The sequence below is a fragment of the Theropithecus gelada genome, chromosome 12 (assembly GCF_003255815.1).
Source record: "Theropithecus gelada isolate Dixy chromosome 12, Tgel_1.0, whole genome shotgun sequence".
In the NCBI taxonomy this organism is placed as follows: domain Eukaryota; kingdom Metazoa; phylum Chordata; class Mammalia; order Primates; family Cercopithecidae; genus Theropithecus; species Theropithecus gelada.
The window spans coordinates 96,280,608-96,304,902 of NC_037680.1; the positions used below are offsets into that span (position 1 = coordinate 96,280,608).

Here is a 24,295-nt window from a genome sequence, read left to right on the forward strand (position 1 = left end):
TAATATATGTAATATATGACATATTATATGTAATATATGACATATATAATATAGATATATTTTTTAGATGTAATCTTGCTCTGACACCCAGGCTGGAGTGCACTGGCACGATCCCTGCTCACTGCAACCTCCGCTTCCTGGGTTCAAGCAATTCTCCTGCCTCAGCCTCCCGAGTAGCTGGGATTACAGGCGTGCACCACCACACCAGCTAATTTTTAGTAGAGATGGGGTTTCACCATGTTGGCCAGGCTGGTCTCGAACTCCTGACCTCAGGTGATCCACCTGCCTCGGTCTCCCAAAGTACTGGGATTACAGGTGTGAGCCACTGCCCCTGGCCAATTTCCCCTTTTCATAGGAACACCAGTCATAATGGATGAGGAGTTCACCCTTATCTTAACATCTGCAAGAATGTTATTGCCAAATAAGGGCACACTCTCATGTACCAGGGGTTAGCACTTCAACGTATAAATTTTGGGGGATACAATTCAACCCCCAACAGCTGGGCCTCCCATTCTGGGTTTTGGGGCACACTTCACATGCTCTGCCTAGGCACAGCTGATTCCCACCCTAGGAATTCCCACCTTGGGACTCACCCTGTGAGACCTAGGAGGACAGCACATCTCTTTCAGTTAAAACTTTTGTTTGTGGTTTGGAGAGTCACCTTCAATACATGGATAATGATGCCCAAACCGGTCGGCAGCCTGCTTTCCAGCTGTGATTATGGCAGGTAAGGAGCCTCCCTGAGTCTCCACTGTCCTCTGCCGACCAAATGAGAATCATAACAGCTCCTCTTATTATTATGCCTGAGACAAGGCAGTCAGTCTGAAGAGGGCCTACCTAGCTAGCACAGGGCTGTGAGCACACACAAGACAATGTGGGCGTCCAACAGATCCTAGCTCCCTTCCCCTTGGAAGGCTATGCACACAGAAAATCTTTCCTTGGGTTGAGCTGAGGTCTAGATGAGGCCAGGGGTCAGACAGGGTAAAGTACCAAGGTCACAGGGCTGTATGGGCATGGTACTGTGTAGAAGTCCAGTTTCATTGATCTCAGGATAGGGGCCGATTGGGGTCCAGAAGCTCCTTCGAAAGACCTTTTGCCCTTGGAAAATGAGATGTGACCTCAGGGATGGGGGGAGAAGGGAGAGGAAATGTGGAAACGAAGCCATAAAATCTTAGAGGTGGAGAGAACTTTGGAACACCCCTGTTGCAGGCCCTTCTTGCTACAGTTGGGGAAGCTGAGGCTGGAGGAGGGGGAGGTACTGTGTCAAGGTCAAACGTTGGGTGGTGCCGGGCGACAGAAGCCAGGACTTTGAGGGGCAAGGCTGTAGTGGAACTGAAAGGGGAGGTGGTGGGTGCTTCCAGAGGTCTGTGAGCTCCTTTCCCAAGACTGGAGGGGCCTGTGTCTGCGGAGGGGGGTGGCTTCCTGGGCTCTGGAGGGGAGGGGAGGTTAAAAGCAGGGTGGGGGAGCGAATCTGGGGGATTGTGGGAATTTCGGGCCGCGCCCCCGCCCCCAGCCATGCGTGGGGCGCCTGGAGAAGGGGCGCGCGGGCAGGTGGGGTGCTGCGGGGCCCGCGCGTGGGGGCCGCGCCGGCCGGGGCGGGGTGAGTCACGGCCCGCCCGCTCCCATTGTGCGGCCCAGCGGCGGCGGCGGCGGTGGAGGTGCGGAGTGGAGCGCGAGGAGGTGGAGCCGCGGGCTGCGGGCTCCGGCGCCTGCGTCCGCCCGGCCAGCCCGGCTCTGCGTTGCGAGGGGCCGGACGCGAGTCGCGGCTGCGCTCCAGAGCGAGCGCGGGGGACATGGGGCGCGGCGGCCCGCCTGGGCCTCGCAGGCTCCGGAGCCCCGAGGTACCGCGGGGCGGAGCGCGCCGGGCAGGGCGGGGGACCCGGGCTGTCCCGGGCGTGGCTGGGCCTCGGAGGGGCGCTTGGGCCGGGAGCGTGGATCCGGCTCCCGGGTGGGGGGCGCCAACGCAAGGAACCTGACCCCGCCCTCCTCCCCCAGGGCTCCCCGCTAGGCCCCCTCAGTGGCCCCTCCTTCTCACCCGGGGCTCGGGTCCCTTAGTGAGTGAGAGCATCCCCAGCCGCCTACCCGGCCATGGCCAACGGAGTGATCCCGCCGCCCGGGGGCGCCTCCCCCCTACCCCAGGTGACCGGCGTGCGCGGGGGCGGGGGAGAGATGGGGGAGGAGAGGGGAGGGGCCTTAGGGTGGGCTGAGGCGTCTTCTGGCAGACCCAGGGACCCACCCCACCCCCAGATCCAGGGATGAGCTGGGCTGGGGGTTATGAAGAAAGAGGGGGGCTTTTGGTATTTTCCGGATCGGTAGCCCTCTCTCTTTACAAGCTCTGGGAGCCCAGAGAGGGTGGTTTCTGGGATGCTGACACAGGTCTGGGAGCAAGGGGAGGGGGCCCGATGGTGCGAGAGCCTGCTGAGGTCCCCCAACTAGGGCTTGGAGTTGGGGTGGGTGTGGGGCCTTCATGGGTCAGGGGTCCTTAGCAGAGGCTGTCTGGGCCTGCAGGTTCGGGTGCCCTTGGAGGAGCCCCCTCTAAGTCCAGACGTGGAGGAGGAGGACGATGACTTGGGGAAGACCTTGGCTGTGAGCAGGTTTGGGGACCTCATCAGCAAGCCCCCGGCCTGGGACCCTGAGAAGCCCAGCCGCAGCTACAGCGAGCGGGACTTTGAGTGTGGGTAGCCTGGGGACCCCTAGTGCGGCCGCCCTCGCCACCATCACCTTCATCGCCACCATCACCGCGCTCACCTCCGGCTTGGTCACCCAGTGCCATCCTGTGCCGGACACTGTGCTGGACTCTGTGCTGGGCCACATGCCGTGTTCAGTCATCCTGCCTCCCCCACCCATCGCCTATCCGCCTGCCAGGGGAGGTGGGCCCCAGACCAGGGGAGATCTAGGGAGTCGGGCCTGGGCCCTTCCACGGTGACCTTCCTCTTCCCCTTCAGCCCCACTCACTCTCTCCTCGTCCCACCTCGACTCCTCCAACTCCGCCTTTCCCCTCCTTGCTGTATCACGTCTCCCCTCCCAGCCCCCTTCATGACCTTCCCTGTCGATCAGCCCTCTCCTCCCACTCCACCAGACCTCATCAATGACAGGCACGTGGACACAGGTGTTGGGGGGTCATGGCCCTGGAGGAAGGACTAGGGTTCCCCTGTTTGCGGCCTTGAGCTGGAAGGTGTGTGCCCTCGGGTGGGGAGGGCCCCCGTTTCTGCTCTGGGGGCCTCAACTGGATCTCCTGCACCCCCAGTTCACCGGCACACATCCCACCACACCCACCACCCGCTCTCAGCGCGCCTGCCTCCACCCCACAAGCTGCGGCGGCTGCCCCCCACCTCTGCCCGGCACACCAGGAGAAAGAGGAAGAAGGAGAAAACCTCTGCTCCCCCCTCCGAGGGGACCCCTCCCATCCAGGAGGAGGGGGGAGCTGGAGTGGATGAGGAAGAGGAGGAAGAGGAGGAAGAGGAAGGAGAATCTGAGGCAGAACCTGTGGAGCCCCCACCCTCAGGGACCCCACAGAAGGCAAAGGTAGGGGCTTCCCTTTGGAGGGGTGGCAGGTCAGGGGTGCAGAGAGGAGGGGAGGAGCCCATGTTGGGGCTTGTGTGAGGCTGGGTAGGGTTGGGGGCTGCATGGTGGGTTGGGGCAGGGCCCCAGGGCACATTCTGTGTCTGCAGTTCTCCATTGGAAGTGACGAGGATGACAGTCCAGGCCTCCCTGGGAGGGCTGCTGTCACCAAGCCCCTGCCCTCGGTGGTCCCACGCACTGACAAGAGCCCCCAGCACTCCAGCAGGTACTGGCTGCAGCCTCTACTCAGCAGGGCCCAGCCCAGAGCCGCAGGGTCCCGAGCTCCTGGCAGTCACCTCCTTCCTGACCCTGGGGAGTGTCCCCAGCTCTGACCCTGAGAGAAGAGAAGCAGGGTATGGGAGGGGGTTGGGGATCCTTCTCTGTCCTCGTGATTTACAAGGATGAGAGAACAAGGGGAGAGAAAAAAAGAAGAGCAGAGTGAAGAGGTTAGGAGTTCCCCGGGAGAGAGTGACAGAGTAGAGAGGATGAGGAGAAAGGTGGAGGAAAGGGGGAGCCATGGGATGGGAAGGGGGGCCCGGGTTAGCATCCTTTCTGCCCAGGAGGGGCCTGGGTCTCATGCTCAGGGTCTACTCCAGGCCCTGCTCTGAGCTGAGGGACGGTGACGGAACCACCGACCTGGCCCTGTCAAGTCCAAGGCTGCTGTGTTGCCTCCCCAGCTCCCCCAGCCCCCGGGCCCGGGCCTCCCGAATCGCTGGGGAGAAAAGCCGGCCCTGGAGCCCATCGGCCAGTTATGACCTGCGGGAGCGACTGTGCCCAGGCAGTGCCCTGGGCAACCCGGGTGGTCCAGAGCAGCAGGTGCCCACAGATGAGGCGGAGGCCCAGATGCTGGGTTCTGCAGACCTGGACGACATGAAGAGTGAGTGAGACCTTGTGGCAGCCCCCATGGTCCACTGCGACGGACTCCCGGCCTCCGAGTGACCTTGGAGAGGCTCTGAGCTGTCCTCCACTCAGGGCTGAGTCCTCTCTGAATCCTTGTCTGCTGGGATGTGGCCAGTGATGGGGAGCTCACTACCTCACCCAGCCACCCTCTCTGATGGCCAGAGCTGAGATTTCCTTTCCTGACACTTCACACCTCAGTCCTGATTCTGTCCTCTGAGTCACCCCTAGAAAAAGGCAGCTCTCTTTTTCACATCATTGTATCCCTCCCCAAGGCCCCTCTTCTCAGGGTGAACTCTTTGTCTCCTAGCTCTTTGATCCCCTCCAAACCCAGGCCCTGAGTCTGAGCCATTGCTGTGGACCCCTGCCTCTCCCTGTGGCAGGACCCCTCACTCCCATCCCACTACCCTTGGCTGGGCCTGGCTGTGATCTCGGCACATTCCTTCCATCTTATCAGTGCCCTGGTTTCTGTGCCACCTGTCATCACCCATGGGGCTCTGTGCCCAGGCCAGGGGCATCACTGATCCCTCCTCCTCCTCGGAGCCACAGTGTGTGGGCGGGGTGGGGGGAAGGGTAGGGCTTTAAGCTCAATACGTCATGGAAAGTTGCCAGGGCCTGAGGACAGGGACGGGAACAATCCGATGGCAGCAGTAGCAGCGGGATGGGGCGGGGGAAGGGCGTGTTTACAGACCCAGGGTGGGGGCTGGATGCCGCCAGGAGTAGGCTTGTGGACGTGGGGAGTTGGGGTCGGGAGGCTGTGCCACCTTCAGCTCTGGTTGGACAGAAGCCACGCCGTCCAGGCTGCCACCTTGTAGGAGAGCCAAGGGGTCTGGCAGGGAGCGGGGGCCGAGGTTTTGGCCACCAGGAGAATGACAAGCCCACTGGAGGAGGACCCTGAGCCCAATGGGGCACTGAGCCCTGGGTCTGGGTACTCCAATAGCCAGGGCTTTGGGAGGGATCCAGGCCCCAGTCCTCGAGACTCACTGGCCTCAGAAGACTTAGAGATGTTTGTGCTGGACTTTGAGGATGGTGGCCTGTGGGAGTCCGTCAGGGGCCAGCTGGGTCCCATGGCACGGCCACCAACTTGTGAGTAACGGGGCTGCTGGCCTTTCCCTGACTGCTGCTGGCCTGGGTAGGGCAGGCAGGAGGAAGGGAGCGAAGCCGTGCCTGAGTCTGCTGGGCTGTGTACCTTCGGGGAGGGGACATGGGTGTTGAGAGAGAGAGAGGGTGCATGGGAAGTGTTGGGGGCTCAGTGCCCCGGGACTCTGACTCAGTGCCAGTCATGGGACCCAGACAGAGAGGGAGGGGCAGTGGCCATGGCAGGGGCTGGAGGGTCTGGCTGGGGCTGTGGACTGAGCTGGGTCTACCTTTGGATTGCACCTTGGCCGGTGGTCCCAGGTGACCATGGGAAGGTCTTCCCTCTTTCTGAGCTTCAGTCTTCTTATCAATGAAATGGCCACATGGGATTATCTGGTTCCCTTCGGCATGGCCTGTAGGTGACTATAGAGCTCACTAAGTAGATGGATTGGGCAGAAGGAGCTGGGCCGTGACCCCGAGGCCCCCAGCTGGACCTGTGGGACCCCTAAGCCCATCTTCTCTGCAGGTCACCGACTGGAGGACAACCCTGGTGTGCGGCGACACTTAGTGAAAAAGCCATCCCGGACACAGGGCGGGAGGGGCAGTCCCAGTGGCCTGGCCCCCATCCTTCGCAGGAAGAAGAAGAAGAAAAAGCTGGACCGGAGGCCTCATGAGGTCAGAATGCTGAGTGGGTGGGCCTGTGGCTTCCTCATGTCCCTCGGCCCTGGAGCCCTCCTCTCCTTGCCCCCCTGCCTTGCCCCGTTGCCGTGTTCCCCGCACCTATTGGTCCCCAGGCCCTCACCTGTGGCGCGTCCCCCAGGTGTTCGTGGAGCTGAACGAGCTGATGCTGGACCGCAGCCAGGAGCCCCACTGGCGGGAGACGGCCCGCTGGATCAAGTTTGAGGAGGATGTGGAGGAGGAGACAGAGCGCTGGGGGAAGCCCCACGTTGCCTCGCTCTCCTTCCGTAGCCTTCTGGAGCTCAGGAGGACCATCGCCCATGGTAGGGACTCCCAGGCCTGACCTGAGGCTGCATGCCCTCTTCAGTCTGTGCCAGGCTGCTCAGCTCCCAGGGACACTCCCTGGAGTCCTGGGCACAGGCAAGATCCCGCCGCCACCTGGGACTATGGGGTCCATTTGCTTGGGCAGCCCGTGAGCCCCGAGGGGCAGGGCTGTATCTGGTGCAAGTAGTCAGTCAACAAATGGTTTCCCCTTCCTTGTGGGGAGGGGCCGTGCCCTCGTTCCCATGCTCCATTTTCACAGCCCCTCTGTGGCTGGCCTGTGGCAATATGGAGCTGTGTATCCGCCTGGTACATTGGGCGCTTTGCCCTTCCAGCACATTCCCATGCTTTTGGGGGGCGAGGCAGAGTGGGAGGAGATTTCTCCTGTCTGATGGGACTGTGTGCCCTCTCTGTGCCTGACTGTCCCCCTAGGAGCTGCCCTCCTGGACTTGGAGCAAACCACCCTGCCAGGCATTGCACACCTCGTGGTGGAGACCATGATTGTGTCTGACCAGATCCGGCCGGAGGACAGGGCCAGTGTCCTACGTACCCTGCTACTGAAACACAGGTGCCGGGGTTGGGTGCCTGGGAGGGGCCTGTCCAGCTCAGCTGCCGTTCCAGGAGCACAGCCTCTTCTGAGTGGCTTCCAGCCTCTGCTTGAATACCACAAGTGACAGAGAGCTCATTTCTATCTTTTGACACTTTCAATCATTAGAAAGTTTCTTCTTACACTGAGGCAGAGGGATGGAGGCCCTGACCCTCCACTACTCACCTCATGACCTCAGTCTACCATGAGCCTCTCCTCCTCACCTGCCTCACCCTGCCCCTTCCAGCCATCCCAACGATGACAAGGACAGTGGCTTCTTTCCCCGAAACCCATCGAGCTCCAGCATGAACTCGGTTCTGGGGAATCATCACCCAACCCCCAGCCATGGTCCTGATGGGGCGGTGCCTACCATGGCTGATGACCTGGGGGAGCCAGCCCCACTCTGGCCACATGACCCTGACGCCAAGGAGGTCAGTGCCCTTGCTCTAGCTTGGGCCAGGGGACTGAGAGGGTGTCCAGTTTCAGTTGAGGTCATCAATGACTTCACTGAGCGGGTTGGGAAGGTTGGGTTACTGGCATCAGGCTGGGCATTGGGGGACCTAGTGGAGACCCGTATGAGGGGTCCCTGCCCTGAGACGCAGGAGCTTTGAGTGTGATGATGTGGCAGACCCACAGGAGCTGTTTAAACAAGATAAGGCTGAGGTGGTAGTAGGGGGCGTCGAGGTAGGGTTCACATCCCAGCTGGTGGCTCCCAGTGTGGGGCCACAGTGCAGTACCTGCCCATTCTGGGAGAGAGAAGCAGGTCTCAGAGCCAGGGCTGGAGCCAGGGCTGGGAGGGCCTGCCACGGCCTCCGGTCTGGGTCCCAGCCCTATTCCAGTTCTGCGTCCTCAGAAGCCCCTCCACATGCCTGGGGGAGACGGTCACCGGGGGAAAAGCCTGAAGCTGCTGGAGAAGATCCCTGAAGATGCTGAGGCCACCGTTGTGCTTGTGGGTGAGGAGGGCCGGGTGCTGCGGGCAGGGTCTGCAGCGTGTGTGTGCCTCTCCTGGGGGCCTGCTTGTCTGAGCTCTGGCCTGGAGGCCGCCTCTTCCATCTCCCTCCAGGCTCCCACCTGGCCCCTGCTCTTCCTCACAACCTGTCTTAGCCCAGCCCTTTCATAGTCCCCTGCCTGCTTCCTGTCCAGTTTTCTGCTATCTTGGACTTGGAATTAGAAAAAAAAGCAACCCTTCTTTAATACCCTGAGTTTCCATCTGTTGGTGAATTGTAATCAATGTATAGACACACAAGTGAATAGTGCCCCTTTAGACTGGGGTTTCTTTGTGCAGTTTACAACCTGCTCAACTGTCCATGATAGCCCTAGATAGCTGCCCCAGGGCCTGCCTTGACTGCTCCCCTTTGCCCAGTGCCCTGTGCTTTCCTCTTCCCCTAGGTTGTGTGCCTTTCTTGGAGCAGCCTGCAGCAGCCTTTGTGCGGCTGAATGAGGCTGTACTCCTGGAGTCTGTGCTTGAGGTCCCTGTCCCAGTCCGCTTCCTCTTCGTGATGCTGGGGCCCAGCCACACCAGCACTGACTATCACGAGCTTGGGCGCTCCATTGCCACCCTTATGTCTGACAAGGTTGGGTGCATGCTGGCTCTCAAGGCCCCTTCTCCTAGGCCCTGCTTACCCCTGTCCCTCTCATTGTCTACAGTGGTGTCCATAGAGGCAAGGGTGCTAGAGGCCCCTGGGTGGAGGCCATGCCCTGGAGAGTGGTGGGGGGAGCTGTTGGCCCAGGGGAGAAGAGAGAGCCCTGAGCTGTGGCTGTGTAAGGGGCTGGTGACATACGGGGAAAAGCCCAGACCCCAGAGCTTTGGATGTGACGTGAGACTTGATCAGGAGGGCTGGATGTGCTGGTCTTTGCTGTGGCTTCTCCTGGGATTAGATAGGAGGGTCCTTTAGCCAGGGGCAATGTTCACAATATTTATCGGCCTGTAAGGTGTGGCTGATCCAGTTGGAATGGCTCTGGAAGCCTCTCCTCTGCCAGGCATTGTCCCTTTAGGTGCTGCATGTGGAAGTCTGGCATCTCCTGGGGGAATGGAGGGCACCTGGGGCTTTGGGGCAGTGGCTTGCTGGCCTGCTGGGATGGGTGTCAGTGTTCCAACAGCCAACACTGTTGGACTGGCCCAGTATCTATGGCGGAATGTCCACCGTGCCTGTAGCTCAGTGACCCAACACCTGCCTCAAGTCTCCCTCCTGGAGGCTCCCTTGGCCGTCCCTGAGGGTCCTGGCCTTCTCATTGCCCCCAGCTGTTTCATGAGGCTGCCTACCAGGCAGACGACCGGCAAGACCTCCTGAGCGCCATCAGCGAGTTCTTGGATGGCAGCATTGTGATCCCCCCGTCCGAGGTGGAGGGCCGCGACCTGCTACGCTCCGTGGCTGCCTTCCAGCGAGAGCTGCTTAGGAAGCGGCGGGAGCGTGAACAGACCAAAGTTGAGATGACCACACGGGGTGGCTACACGGCCCCTGGGAAAGGTCAGACCCTTGAGGGGGGCTGAGTGCCCCCAATACACACTCCCCCATCCCAGGGCCCTAAGGCTGTGACCCCAGCCCCGTCCTGACTCCTGGAGTCCTTTGCATCCCTGATCCCGACAGCCTGGGGCCTCCAAGCCAGAGGGAGTGGTCTGTGCCCCAGCAGCCCCTTGTCCCCCCAGAACTGTCTCTGGAGTTGGGGGGCTCCGAGGCGACCCCTGAAGATGACCCCTTGCTGCGGACGGGCTCGGTATTTGGGGGGCTTGTGCGGGATGTGAGGCGCCGGTACCCGCACTACCCCAGTGACCTGCGAGATGCGCTGCACTCCCAGTGTGTGGCCGCTGTGCTCTTCATCTACTTCGCAGCCCTCAGCCCTGCTATCACCTTCGGGGGGCTGCTGGGTAAGGGACTGGGGCTTGGGGAATTGAGGGGCTCCTCTAGTCACTATTGGTCCTAGTCTCACTTGCAGGATTCTGGGTCTGGGTGTGATTGCATTAGGGGCCAATGGTTAGATGTGCTAGCAAAGGTGTGAGCACCTTATAGAGATACTGGGTCAGGGAATCCCAGAGATCACCTTTGGGGGGCTATAAAGTGAGAGGGTGTGGGAGAGGTGTAAGGGATGGGGGATCCAGTGATCACCACTGGGGGCTAGTGGGGAGGGTCTGGGAGCAATGGGGTATGGAATGGACCCTGCCTGTCGTTCTAAGGGGCTGCTCTGCTTTTGTTGGGGGCCCCAGTTTAGGACAAGTTAGATGAGGAAGGGGGCAGATAGACAGAGCCAGGCTAGGGCCATCCTGCCCGTGCTGCCGCAGGAGAGAAGACCGAGGGGCTGATGGGCGTGTCTGAGCTGATCGTGTCCACCGCTGTGCTCGGCGTCCTCTTCTCTCTGCTGGGGGCTCAGCCCCTGCTCGTGGTTGGCTTCTCTGGGCCGCTGCTTGTGTTTGAGGAAGCCTTCTTCAAGGTGAGGTGGAGCCTTGTCCTGCTCCATCCATCCTGCCCCACACTCTTCCTTACCTACATCCTGCCCCACACTCTTCCTTACCTAGGGGATGGGTCCCTGCATTCTCCCTCTTCCTCGGAGTTCATCCACTGCCTATTCCAGGGGGCACTGACACCCAGGGCAGGCCACCTGTGGGTAATGACCGCTTCCACCCCCACCTAGTTCTGCCGAGCCCAGGACCTGGAGTACCTCACTGGCCGGGTGTGGGTTGGCCTCTGGCTGGTGGTCTTCGTCCTTGCCCTAGTGGCCGCCGAAGGCAGCTTCCTGGTCCGCTACATCTCGCCTTTCACCCAGGAGATCTTTGCCTTCCTCATCTCACTCATTTTCATCTACGAGACCTTCTACAAGCTCTACAAGGTGGAGGTCCAGAGAGGTCTTAGGGGTGGCAGAGATGGGGGTGGACGTTGCCCTGGGGAGGACAGCATGGGAGGGGGAGGTACAGAAAACTGAGGGACAAGGAGAGGGACTGTGTTGGAAGTGAGGGGTTGTAGGGACATCCTAGGCTAGGTCTGAACTGAAGGGGAGGGAGTCAGACCCAGAGGGTGGGTGCCAGGTCACGACTCCAGGCACCTGGTTGGAGGCTTAGTAAGTAAGTAATAAGGACTCATCTGTACAGGTGTGTGATGGGGAGGGAGCTGTCAGTGCTAAGGGGCTGGTTGTCCTTAGGTCTTTTGTAGAGGAGTGTGTGTGTGTGTGTGTGTGTGTGTGTGTGTGTGTGTGGTGTGAGTATGGTGTGTTGTGTGTTGTGTTTGTGTGGTATGTGGTATGTGTGTGTGTTGTGTGTGTTGTGTGTGGTGTGTGTGTGCATGTGTGTGTGTTTGTGTGTGTGTAGTGTGTGTGGTGTGGATGTGGTATGTTGTGTTTTTTGTGTGTGTTATGTGTGTGTTGTGTTATGTGTCATGTGTATTGTATGTGTGTTATGTGTGTTTGTGTGTGTGTGTGTGTGTGTGTGTGGTATGAGTATGGTGTGTTTTGTGTGTGTTGTGTTTGTGTGGTGTGTGGTATGTTGTGTGTGTGGTGTGTGTGTGCATGTGTGTGTGCCTGTGTGTGCATGTTGTGTGTGTGTTTGTGTGTGTATATTGTGTGTGTGGTGTGGATGTGGTATGTTGTGTTTTTTGTGTGTGTTATGTGTGTGTGTGTGGTGCAGCTGGATGTCCGTGTATTACTGTTGTCTGACCAGCTATTGAGGGGACACCCTCTCTCTCACAGGTATGCTGATGACGATGAAATCAGGTCACCTGCCAGGTGAGTGACAAGGTGTCCTTGTTATCCACACACAGGTGTTCACAGAGCACCCACTGCTGCCATTCTACCCCCCTGAGGGGGCCCTGGAGGGGTCCCTGGATGCTGGTCTGGAGCCAAATGGCAGTGCCCTGCCCCCCACCGAGGGCCCACCCAGCCCGAGGAACCAGCCCAATACAGCACTGCTGTCACTCATCCTCATGCTCGGGACCTTCTTCATCGCCTTCTTCCTGCGCAAGTTCAGGAACAGCCGCTTCCTGGGGGGCAAGGTGCATGGCTGCTGGGTGTGGAGTCCCCAAGAGTCCCACAATTCCTGCTTTTACTGCTAGGCTCAGCTCCCCAGAGAGGCTGCACCCCTTCCCCGATCAGCCTGTGGACCAAAACCCAGCCCAGGCAGCCCCTACCCCTTCGGAAGCCTCTTCCCTGGGTGTCATCTTGCCCTTTGCTCAGAGAAGTCTAATCAAGACAATAGCCTCCCAGGCTGCGCTGGCACCTATGGGGTTGAGAGGCAGGTGGGAGGTCTTCTGGCTCCAGCGTGGACCCAGGCAGGGCCAGAGATGGCAAGCCCCGTGTTAGTCTGCTGACCTTGCCTCCACCTTTTGCTCCCTTCCCCGACCGGCCCCTCTCAAGGCTCGCCGCATCATCGGGGACTTTGGCATCCCTATCTCCATCCTGGTGATGGTCCTGGTGGATTACTCCATCACAGACACCTACACGCAGGTGAGGGAGCCCCAGCCTGTGGCAGCTGCTCTCACCCCAAGGCCAGGAAAGGGAGCCAACGACACACCTCCATGGGCCCTGGGGTTGGGATCAGGCCTGAACTCAGCTTTCCCAGTGGAGTGGCCGCCCTGTGGGATGGGGCTGGGGCTTCTGGCTGAGGGCCTTCCCCAGGGAGCCTGAGTGAAGAATCCAGGAGAAGCAGGTGTCGGGCTGGGAGCAGAGTGACAGGTATCCCACACAGGTCCCCTGAAGCTCTGGGGCGTAGGGAGGAGGCGCTTCACTTGCCTGCCCTCTATTGGATCCTTGGAAGGACAGTGAGTTTTGGAGGATGCAAAACTAATTTCCCCCTAACCTGTTCACACCCCAACTCCCTGAAGTCCTGGTATTGGGGACGCAGCCTGGTGGGCTTCCCAGCATGGGGAGGCTGTGGCCCTGAACCCTGTTTTCCTGCCATGTAGAAGCTGACTGTGCCCACAGGGCTCTCAGTGACCTCTCCTGATAAGCGCTCATGGTTCATCCCACCCCTGGGCAGTGCCCGTCCTTTCCCGCCCTGGATGATGGTGGCAGCCGCTGTCCCCGCCCTCCTCGTCCTCATCCTGATCTTCATGGAGACACAGATCACGGCGTGAGAGAGATGGGAGGAGGAGGTGGGAGGGACGAGGCCAGGCTCCTTGGCTCCTTGGCTTGGTTTCAGGGTTATGGCGGGGACATCATTATCAGTATCAGGGTGCCGGGAGGGTGGGAGCTGGTGGCAAGCCTTGAGGAAGAGAGTGTATGTGGAGAAGCTGGCAGGGGTGAGGAGGAGGTGGGGGAGGAGCAGAGAGCAGTGGCATCCGGGGCAGGGGCATGGTTTCCCCGTGATGATTTGATGTGACATCTATCTGTTGCCACCACTCTTTGCAGGGTGGCACTTGACAGTGCTCAGAACACTCTAGCAGTCTAAGCTTGCACCCAGGGATGCTCACATGTATCTAATTTTGGTTAAACCACAATAACGTGGTAAGATCTGGCATCTGGCTTTTGTGGTGTTTTAAATATTCACAGTGTGAGAATTTGGCTCACATTTGCTTCAATGTGAGAACTTCAATTTGGGAACTTGAAAGAAGCAGCTGGCAGTCCTGGGGAGAACTGTAGTCTGCACGTCCTCCCCCTACCATCTCGTCTCTGTGTATGCCTGTCTCTGTCCCCTGCCCCTGCCAGGCCAGCCACACCCCCCTTCCCACCTTCTCCCTGCAGGCTTATTGTCAGCCAGAAGGCGCGGAGGCTGCTCAAGGGCTCTGGTTTCCACCTGGACCTGCTCCTCATTGGCTCCCTTGGGGGGCTTTGTGGGCTGTTTGGGTTGCCCTGGCTCACAGCTGCCACGGTCCGCTCTGTCACCCATGTCAATGCGTTGACAGTGATGCGTACTGCCATCGCGCCTGGTGACAAGCCCCAGATCCAGGAGGTGCGGGAGCAGCGGGTCACTGGTGTGCTCATCGCCAGCCTCGTGGGTGAGAGCCTGCCTCCACCCTGCACACCCCCTTCCTTGGGCCCCATGGCCTTACATCCTGTCTATCCCAGGCTTGACTCTGAATCGCCCAGTGTGCTGTGTGTTGCCCTTGATCTGACTCCCAAACCTGCTTCCCAATACTCCCCTAGCCGCTTCCTCCCGGAGTCCTTTCCTGGCTCTCTGTCCTGCCCCCTCTTCTCTTGTTCATGGTGATAAAGCCAAGCTGATTGGTCCAGTGGGTCCATGTTGCCTCCCCACCAGGCCTGTCCTTCTTTCTGGGGGCTGTCTGAGGGGTCAGGCGGGTCTGTGTCACCTCCTTCAGGCCTGTCCATCCTCCCGGGGGCTGTCTGAGGGGTCAGGCAGATCCGTGTCACCTCTTCCAGGCCTGTCCATCCTCCCGGGGCTGTCTGAGAGTCAGGCGGGTCTGTGTCACCTCCTCCAGGCTTGTCCATCGTCATGGGGGCTGTGCTGCGTCGGATCCCATTGGCTGTGCTCTTTGGGATCTTCCTGTACATGGGGGTCACGTCCCTGTCTGGTATCCAGCTGTCCCAGCGTCTGTTGCTCATCCTCATGCCAGCAAAGCACCATCCTGAGCAGCCCTATGTGACCAAGGTAGGGCCAGGAAGCATGAGGGTGGGGCAGTGGGGTGATAGGAAGGGGATCCAGAGGGATCTGGGAGCATCGATGGACGGGATGAATATGAAGGAGAAAGTGGGACCTGGGAGCCAAATTCCCCATGATATGGGTGGGAGCAGGCCGGGATGCTGTGCACTGAGGCCCACCGGCTGCTCCCTCAGGTGAAGACGTGGCGGATGCACCTGTTCACCTGCATCCAGCTGGGCTGCATCGCACTGCTCTGGGTGGTCAAGTCCACGGCGGCCTCACTCGCCTTTCCCTTCCTGCTGCTGCTCACGGTGCCTCTGAGGCATTGCCTTCTGCCCCGGCTCTTCCAGGACAGGGAGCTGCAGGCGGTAAGGGGGTGGTGGTTTGGGGAAACAGTATGAGGGCAAATGGGCACTGGGTTCCAATCTCTGTTTGGCCACCCACTAGTTGTGTTAGTTGTGAAACTTGTGTTGCAAGTTATCTCACCTTCCGAAATCTTATTTTCACCTGTATTATAGGGGTAATCATAGATCCTACCTTATAGGACTGTTGGGAGGGTCAAGTGCTAGTCCAGGTAAAGGCCTCCGGATGGTGGTTTTGTACGGGAGTAGGCACGGGGCTGCTGCACACAGCTGTGCAGGTGGTGCCTGACCAGAAACACCCAGCTGAGAGGCTACAGGGTTGATGTGGCACTGGCGTTCACCCTGAGCCCTGTTTTTGTCAACTAGAGGAAAAGACATCTTTTTGCAATTCATCCATACTCAAACATGGTGTACAAAGGTACCACAGCAACTAGAAGTGGCCTCAGGAAAGAGCTTCATAATAATAATCATTATTATTATCACCAGGAGGGGCCTGGTATCTGATCTGGGAGGTGACCTGAAGGCTTTGGCCAAGGGCAATGCTGCCATCCAGGGTCATGGTACTTGCAGAGAGGCTCAGGAAAGGTCAGGGAGCAGGGAGGACTGCAGGTTGGAGGAGCTGAAAAATGGGAGGGGATGAGCATGCTTCCCTGCCTTCCCCAACCTTCTGTTCCCTCTGCAGCTGGACTCGGAAGATGCTGAACCAAACTTCGATGAGGATGGCCAGGATGAGTACAATGAGCTGCACATGCCAGTGTGACCCTTGAAGACAGTGTCCCTCAGAGACCCCAAGACCTTAGGGATTGACATCTGGGCCTCAGGTAGAGCCCAGCCCTGGGCCGGGGGGCTCCTCAGGACCCAGAGATGTGCCTGGAACCACTCCTGATGCCATGGCTAGAGTGGCCCCCATGACTTCTGCCCGGGGCGTTGACCTCGCCTCACCTTTCACAGACCAGACCGGCACAGGCTTTGAGCTCATTATAACCACACTCCTTGTCTCGTGTCTGCCTCACTTTCTTGGTTCCATCTTTGGTTTCTCAGGTCATACTTATCCATTTGGAATTGGAAGAATTCTATTTTCAGGGTCATCAAAACCAGGGAGAGGTTTGAGTCAAGGACAGAGTCCTTGGGAGAAAAAGAGAGAATCAAGACTGCAGAAGGCCAGAGCTGGGCCTTATCATCACCCCCCAGGCCCCCTCAAGTGCGACCGAGGAGCGGGCAGTGGGGGTGGGGGCACTCAAGGTCTGCTCAAGGTCACATGCCCATGAATCCAGCTCGTGCTTAGCAAGAGGGAGAACCGGGGAGGGGAGAGGGAGAAAGTTGCTCCAGTGTAGCCACTGGGGAAATCAGAGGCTGCGGGGCCACAGAAGGAATGGAAAATGTCTCTCTTCTTTTCTTGATCTCTGGCCTTCGGAGGAACAGAGATAGCAGCCCAATCCCCTAGACGCCAGGGTGGTGCCGGATTTGGGGACCCTGGACCATTTTAGATTCTACTGTTTTAGAGAGGCAGTTCTGGGATTCCTGAGGCTACTCCTTGTGCAACAGTCTCAGTTTTGCCAGAAATAACCTGGGAGACTTGAGGGGAGCAGGAGCCCATTGCGTCATAGTTGCTAGGCAACCCCCAGCCTGAAGGAGCGCATCGTCCCCCGTTGCCCTCTGGTGGCTACTCTCGCGTGCTGCAGGCTCTGTCCCGGCTGAGGAATAGCAGCACTGCCACCTGGTGGATCCGCGGAGCTCAGAGAGCCCATTCAAGCGCATCTAGTTCCTCCCGAGGAGACCAGCCCGGACAGGCACGTTCCGTGGTCTGCAGCTCTGGGCAGCTCAGAGCTTCTGAGGCCGGGGATCCCTCAGCCCCTAGCAATTTCCTCCGGAGCTGGTGCTGCTGCTTTCTTCTCTTTTTCCAATTTTGCTTCCCGATGTGCTGAACTCCTATCAACTCCAGTGGCGAAGGCACCAGGCTCAAGAGGTGGGAAAAGAGACCCAGACTAGCAAACGAGACATGGGGTTTTACTGGGTCTTACATACAGGGGAGAGAGTCCAGCGGTGGTGAGCGGGGGCAGGAGGAACCACAACCGCTTGCAAAAAGCAGTTTCTGTAGCATTTCCACTTAGCACCTTCCCCCTAACAACCTCCACCTGGGGATCTTCATTCAACCCAGACTTGGGCCTGGACCTTTACCTTTATGGCTGTGTTCCACAGCCCGGGGGCTCAGATGTTTCTTGTAGACAAGGAAGGACTCTCCAGGTTGGCGACTCCTGGATTCCCAAGCTTGGAACATACATTCAGGTGCGCCTGCCACACAGGGCCATTCTCAGGCTGTGCTTAAGTTCCTGCCGTCAGGTGCGGTTATCATACACTCCCAGGTTCAGGCCAACAGCTGGTGCCCCGAAACTGGTCAGGAGAGAAGGGACAGGCCACCGTGAGGCTGTTTGTTGTGTTCCTAAGGAAAAGAAGAGCCCTCCAGATGCCCTGGATTATTGTCCGGGTGTAAGCATTTTATTCCTGTCCACCTAGGCTCCCTGGGTCTCTGGTGCCATGTGGCCTCTAACTACATTTAGCCTCTCCCCTGGTGTATATGAGGACAAGATTCCTTTTCCTTTAGATTGGCCAAGGCTGGGTGGAATTTCAAAAGAACTTTGCCAAGGAACGAAGTCAAGGTCAAACGCAAAACCTAGAAGGGACCAGTGCAGAGAAGATTCTAAACACAGATGGCAGGGGCCACTCAGACAAGTTTGGTGGAGAGGCTTTGCACGTGAGGACCCTGGTGCCTTCCCAGAGTCCTGCTTCTCCTTGCCAGCCTGGATGCGGTCAGGTTCCCCTGTTTGGTCTCGGGGATTCCTAGACCCCACAGGAAGGAACTGCACTTTTTCCAGCCCCTGCAAGGAAATGTCAGTGTGGGTCTAGAAAGCTGGATTCCTCACTGGACACAGATGGTGTCAGTCATCTCTGCTTGGCAAATAGCTGCAAACTGTGGGTGTTCCTCCACTGCGAAATGAAGAGGGGCGGGGCCTTCTGACACGGGGAATGAGTCCTGGTCTCGGCTGGTGGGTCAGGGTGGACTCCAGCAAAGCTGGGGCTTGAGGCCTCGGAGCAATAGGCGAAAAAGCTTCAATGACAGCCAGTGATAACCGCTTGTCACCCTGGCAGCGTTACTCATTTAAAGACGACCACATCCATACCAAGGGAGGGCAGCCGTCGTTTAGGAAGGGCAGGAGGCCAGGGTTAGCTAACATTCTGAGCTCACCCAACACACTCAGGGTGACCATGGAGGATTGAGAAGACCCAGGACGCTGCGGCAACCAAAATGGCTGCCAGGGATGCAGACCCAGGGGGATAGGAGAGGAAAGAGAGACCCAGCTTGGGTGTGTGACACAGGGGACACCAGACACACGGCAAACCCATAGAAAGGCAATGGGCCTGGCCTGGGGCTTGGCTGGTCAGAGAGCATGTCATTTGGGGACATTCAGAGTTTGTCCTGAAGCCCTTTGTAGCCCTGGTGTTTCCTCCTCTGACTTTCTCTTCACCAGGCCTCTGACCTTCCCTTCTTGGAGTGCTGGGGCCCTCAATTCCGGCCCTCTTCAAGGTGCAGAGGAGAGTTAGTGGAGGGGAGCCCCAGCCAGCCCTGATGGCCCAGCTCTGGGGGGTAGGACAGGACAGTTACTAAAAAGGGGACAAAAGCCATTGTATTTTTGAACATCCGGCCTCTCTGCCATCTGCTCTGGACTGGAAGTGGCTTTGGGAACGTGCACGTGCACCAGCCCTTCAGTAAGGACATCCAGCCTGTCGCCATTTCCCCCTCCCCTTACTGCTTTCGGAGTGGGGTTATGGCCACATCTTGGGCAGCTGCCTAAAGCTTTCATTATCCCCAGACAAGTTCAGGCCCACTTCAGGCCCTGAGGAGTGCTAGCTCATTCTTTTACTTTGGGCAAAGAGGGCGGCTGTCAGTTTCTTGTTCATGCTGAGGATTCGGCTCACTCAAGATATCTGATGCCCTTGTGACAGCGTCTGGCTGTCAGAGCTCATAGACCATCTGCTGGGATTGCCCTGGGCCCCTCCTTTAGGGCACAGAACGTGGCAATAATGTGTCCCATTTGGCAGCCTGCGTGACATTTCTTCTTGTATCTTATCAGGTGACTCAAATAATGATCATGCCTGTTGACAGTTGGAACTCTCAAAGGGAATTCTGAGCAGCAAAGGAAAGGTGACACAGAACTCAAGGGCACCTGCGCCGAGCACTGCCCGTGCAGCTTGCGATTAAGCCATTGCCGAAAACAACAATAAAACAGATTTTGGGCAAGCAGGGAGTGGTGGATTGGATCCAGTGTGGCAAAAAAGGAAATGCAAAGTGAGGAATGTAGTTTTCAGATAAATAAATTATATAATTGTGATTCACCACTTGTGCAAAGAGCAGACTCCAGCGTTTGTAGGATTTATGTTCTGGAAGGAAGATTTAATATTTGAGCCTGCTGCTGAGATTATTTTTAATTTTGTTGGAACTGTTTCTTTTTACTGAACAATGCTTTATTAAGTGCTGACTAAGCGGACAGCCACTGGGATGTTCTCTGGATGGTGGATGAATCACAGTTGAATTTGGGAGATGGGGAGGAGGAGCAGGGAGCTCTTTAATGCCTGCAATTCCAGGGACAGGGCTCAGTACCATGGGAGAGGAGGGACAAAGAGGAGGTGGGGCACAGCTGGTGATGAGGAAGGGGCTGGGAGCAAGGGCTCAGAGCTGGTAGGAAGGTGGGGGTGAGGGGAGCATGGAGAAGGGTGCAAAACCAGACTTTCATTTGCGAGTCCCTAAGCATCCCCTGCCACACCGCCTCTGTCACTGCATGCCCATTGCGTGTTCTTGTCTGTCTCCTTCTAGGCTGTGAGATGGGCAGAGACCTGGCCTGAGTCTCCTTTGTACTCCTAATGCCTCCTACAGTGCCTGGTCACAGGGGTGCATGGAGGGCAAGGGGGTGAGCTGGTGGCAGAGAAAGAAGGACCAAGAGGTCGCAGACTCCACCACATTTAGATCCAGCGAGCAGTGCGTGCTCGTCTGTGATAACTGGTTATCGGAAGAGAGACCATAGCAGTCCTTGGGCTCTAGGGCCACCAGAGAGCTCATGCAGCTTTTCCAGGCTTGGGAGAGAGCAGGTGGGTCGGGGGAGCTTAGGAAGGAGACATTCTCAGGAAGTGGTGTCTCTTCCAGGGACATCCTGCCTAGACTGTAAGGCCTAGAGCAGCTGGTCAGGATATCAGGCTCTTGAGATAGGTGGAATTTTCCCGCGAATGTGGCCCACACAGCAAACAACATTTTTAACTTAATTTTTAAAATTATTTTTATTTCAGTAGGTTTTGGGGAACAGGTGGTGTTTGGTTACGTGGATAACTTCTTGAGTGGTGATTCCTGAGCTTCCGGTGCACCCATCACCCGAGCAATATACACTGTACCCAATCAGCAAACAACATTTTAAAATAACCAAGTTGTGTCAACAAATACAAAGCAGCAAGTCCTCAAAACTACTGAAAAGAGCCCAGAACTGGGGAACGTTTCTCTGAGATCAAAGGAGTCCCCAGGCAGTGTTTCCCCAAGTGGGGAAGAATACCAGTAGTGGTGCGTGAGACGATTGTAGATGGGGTTTTGATAGTTTAGCTGTCACAGTTATATATTTTCATGTGTTTTAGAAAAAAACATAATGAGTACTTGAGCCCCATAATTTTGCAGACAGTATTGTGTAGGATAAGTCTAAATACATATGTTAAAAATAGTGAATTGATTTAAAGGAAAAGTACTAAGTTTATAACTGCACAGTTAGTAGGCATATGATATGGTTTGGATCTGTGTTCCTGCCCAAATCTCGTGTTGAATTGCAATCCCCAGTGTTGGAGGTGGGGCCTGGTGAGAGGTTATTGGATGATGGCAGCAGATTGCCCCTTGGTGCTCTTGCGATAGTGAGTGAGGTTTCATGAAATCTGGTCATTTAAAAGTTTGTTGCACCTCCCCTCTCTCTCTTGCCCCTGCTCTGGCCATGTAAGACATGTCTGCTTCTCCTTCACCTTCTACTATGGCTGTAAGTTTCCTGAGGCCTCCCCGGAAGCAGCGCCTCTGTGTTTCCTGTAACAACCTGCAGAATCGTGAGCCAATTAAACCTCTTTTCTTTAGAGATTACCCAGTTCCAGGTATTTCCTTTTTTTTTTTTTTTTTGAGACGGAATCTCACTTTGTCACCCAGGCTGGAGTGCAGTGGTGTGATCTCAGCTCACTGCAACCTCTGCCTCCCGGGTTCAAGCAATTCTCATGTCTCAGCCTCCTGAGTAGCTGGGATTACAGGTACGTGCCACCATGCCTGGCTAATTTTTGTATTTTTAGTAAAGATGGGGTTTTGCTGTGATGGCCAGGCTGGTTTTGAACTCCTGACCTCAGGTGATCCATCCACCTTGGCCTCCCAAAGTGCTAGGATTATAGGCATGAGCCACTGCACCTGGCCCCAGTTTCAGGTATTTCTTTATAGCAGTGCAAGAATGGACTAATGGAGCATACACAGCAAGAAATTGTGACAATGCCAGGGAAAGGACTAAAATATCAGAAATCATTGCTTCAAGCCAGAGGATCTTAACTTTGGCTAAGCACTGGAATCACCTGGAGTGTTTCAAAACATATCAGTGTCTGAACCTCATCTCTACAGGTTCACACTGGTATTAAATTAAATTAATTAATTTTTATTTTTTGTAGAAATAGGGTCTCACTATGTTGTCCAGGCTGGTCTTGAACTGAGCTCAACTGATTCTCCAGCCTTGGCCCCCCAAAGTACAGGGATTACAGGTGTGAGCCACCATGTCAGGCTCACACTGGTATTTTTTTTAACATTCCCCTCCCCCTGCCTTTCCCTCAAAACCCCAGAGATTCTAATATGGAGTCAGGGTTTGAGAACCATTGTCCTAAACCAATATATTCTTTCCTATGGTTGATTTCCACCGCGATTTCCACTGTGGTTGAAAGTTATTTCTCATTATTGCTTCTCCTTGATATGGAAATGCAAATACACAGTATGCATATTTATTTTAGAAAGTAAGCTTGAGGGCAGGACCCGTGCCTATTTCTATTCTGTTTATCAACCAACAGAAAGGGCTGCACATAAATGCATGGACTTAGGGAGGGGAGCAACACACACCGGGGCCTGTCAGGTTGGTGGTGGGTGAGGGGAGGAAGAGCATCAGGACAAATAGCTAATGCATTAGGTGACGGGTTGATAGGTGCAGCAAACCACCATGACACACGTATACCTATGTAACAGACCTGCACGTTCTGCACATGTATTCTGAAACTTAAAGTTAAAAAAAAAAAAAAAAAGAAAGGGCCGCACGTAGCACATTCTAATGTTTAGGCTGCTTGGTTGGGGCTGTGATCTGTGAGCACCTCTCTTGCTTTGCTGGCTTTGCTGTTGTTGATGGCATTGCAGTTGGGTGGCCAGAACATGGGGACTGGCAGTTGGGAATCCTTGGTTCTGGCCTCACTCAGTCACTAACTGGACTTTGGCTAAGTTGCCTCATCTTTCTGAGAGATTAGGAATTTGGCTCCAGCACCTCCTTCATAGACTTTGTTCTTTCAACAGACCCTGATCACTGCAGTGCTTGCTCAGGAAGCAGGGGGTTCAGGAGGGGGGAAGCAGTGGCTGTAGTGCTATAGGAACCCCCAAATAATCTCTCAGCAGAATTACTAGGCTTAGGAACTTTCTCCTTTAGTTTCGCCAGGTCAAAAGGTACGTAGATCCTGGGGGAGTCCATTTTTGCATTCCTAGGGGAATCAGGAACTCAGAGACCACAGAGGGTAGGATGGGTAGGGTGAGGGGTAGGGGTGAGCAGTGACTTGGAGAATGATCTCAGGATGTTGGACAAAGCTGTGAGAGATCACCAGAATTCCATTAGGTGACGTTTAAACATCTGTAAGAGGTGTGTGGTCCTATGAGATAAGAAGCACATGAAAACGATGCAGGATTCTGTAGAGATAGATGGACAAATATATAGTTATAAGCCTTAAGGGTCACATAAATACACAGTCAGGTATAGAACCTGGATAGGGAGTTATGGACTCCACTCTGCCTTGACCGTTAGTAACTGATCACTTGTAATCAAGGAACTAGTCTACTCAGCCACCTCCATCTTTAAGTTAGAAAGTTAGAAACTGGAAATAGGGCTTGATAGGTCCATAGAGTCAGCAGCTAGGATGCAGTTAGCATCCTATCCAGAATCTCTGGTTGATTAGCAACCTCAGGTGGCTGAGAAGGGAATACCTCTCTTGTGGGTAGACATTTTAGTAGCCCTGGGAAAATTTATTTTCATTTCATTTAATTTTTTTAGCCCTGGGAAAATTTAAAATTAAGCACACAAATGTTTAAGGGAATCAAAACTATAGTTTTCATATTTTCAAGTTAAAGAATTTGTACACATATAATATTTGTGTAGGCATAATTTTGGAGAATTTGGCCTATTGGAATATTAGACCACCTTCAATATTTCATTTTAATGTATGTACTTGAATAATCGATTGAAATTTGTGATAAGTTGAAACATTTCCAAGTTTACATATAGTTTGGACATGTAAGAGAATTTAAGATTCACTTTGTCTTGTATGCTGAATTTATTAAGTCTGTAATAATTACTTTTGTACTTGGGAAGGTTTGTCAGTCAGATGAAGTACTTAAAAAGGAATTGAATTTATTAAATTTATTAAATGCCATTTAAAATGTTAAAGATGTTTAATTAACTAAGTGTGTAAATGGGGCTAAGCATTAATCAAGACCCTCTCAAAGTGATTGTTAATATTTGCTAGATTTATAAATAGGATAATAAGATTCCTAAGGTGATTTTAAAAGCGTAAGGAAGAGCTATAAATTTCTAAATCTATAAATTTAATAAATTGAATACTAATTTTCAAAACCTAAGTAAATCTTAGAGTGGTCTTTTCAGTGCACAAAAACCACCCTCAAGGACACAAAAGACTTTCCTAACCAGTGAGTCTCCAGCAGTGCAGGGGGAGAGAGCGGAAGTGGGAAAGGGAGAAAGGAAAGTAAGATTTTAGTGTCATTGGATTGTCTTGTTCCCAAGGTCAGGCTAGATGGTATATTCTGCACCATGCCAAATTGCTCATCTCACAGGAGACTATAATTAAACACACGTTCACTGTGCGGGGGATCAGAATTGCTGAGGAGGGTATTTGGCAACTGAAGAAGCAGGTTAAGTCGTGATGGCTTTGGGGTCTTAGCAGTCCCTCTCAGTAAGCCCTTCTAAGTTACATTCTGCTGTTCCG

The 24,295-nt window shown here is 55.5% G+C and overlaps 1 protein-coding gene across 3 annotated transcripts; it reads left to right on the forward strand.

Moving 5' to 3' along the window:
* The first annotated feature begins 1,660 nt into the window (after window positions 1-1,660).
* Window positions 1,661-16,004, forward strand: SLC4A3 (solute carrier family 4 member 3). Of its 3 annotated transcripts, none has more exons than XM_025405361.1 (23): window positions 1,661-1,841; window positions 2,056-2,139; window positions 2,509-2,674; window positions 3,248-3,525; window positions 3,672-3,787; window positions 4,158-4,438; window positions 6,062-6,210; window positions 6,356-6,536; window positions 6,967-7,102; window positions 7,368-7,551; window positions 7,974-8,073; window positions 8,510-8,694; window positions 9,363-9,588; window positions 9,768-9,986; window positions 10,398-10,546; window positions 10,748-10,942; window positions 11,866-12,096; window positions 12,458-12,547; window positions 13,006-13,172; window positions 13,784-14,037; window positions 14,479-14,648; window positions 14,834-15,007; window positions 15,684-16,004. In XM_025405361.1, the coding sequence occupies exons 2-23, from the start codon at window positions 2,089-2,091 to the stop codon at window positions 15,759-15,761; spliced, it is 3,780 nt and encodes a 1,259-aa protein (XP_025261146.1). In that variant the 5' UTR covers window positions 1,661-1,841; window positions 2,056-2,088; the 3' UTR covers window positions 15,762-16,004. The 3 variants fall into 3 exon arrangements, with proteins under 3 accessions (XP_025261146.1, XP_025261145.1, XP_025261147.1); XM_025405360.1 differs by having other exon boundaries at window positions 1,668-1,841; window positions 1,996-2,139; XM_025405362.1 differs by having other exon boundaries at window positions 1,668-1,841; window positions 1,996-2,139; window positions 4,239-4,438.
* Window positions 16,005-24,295: the final 8,291 nt, after the last annotated feature.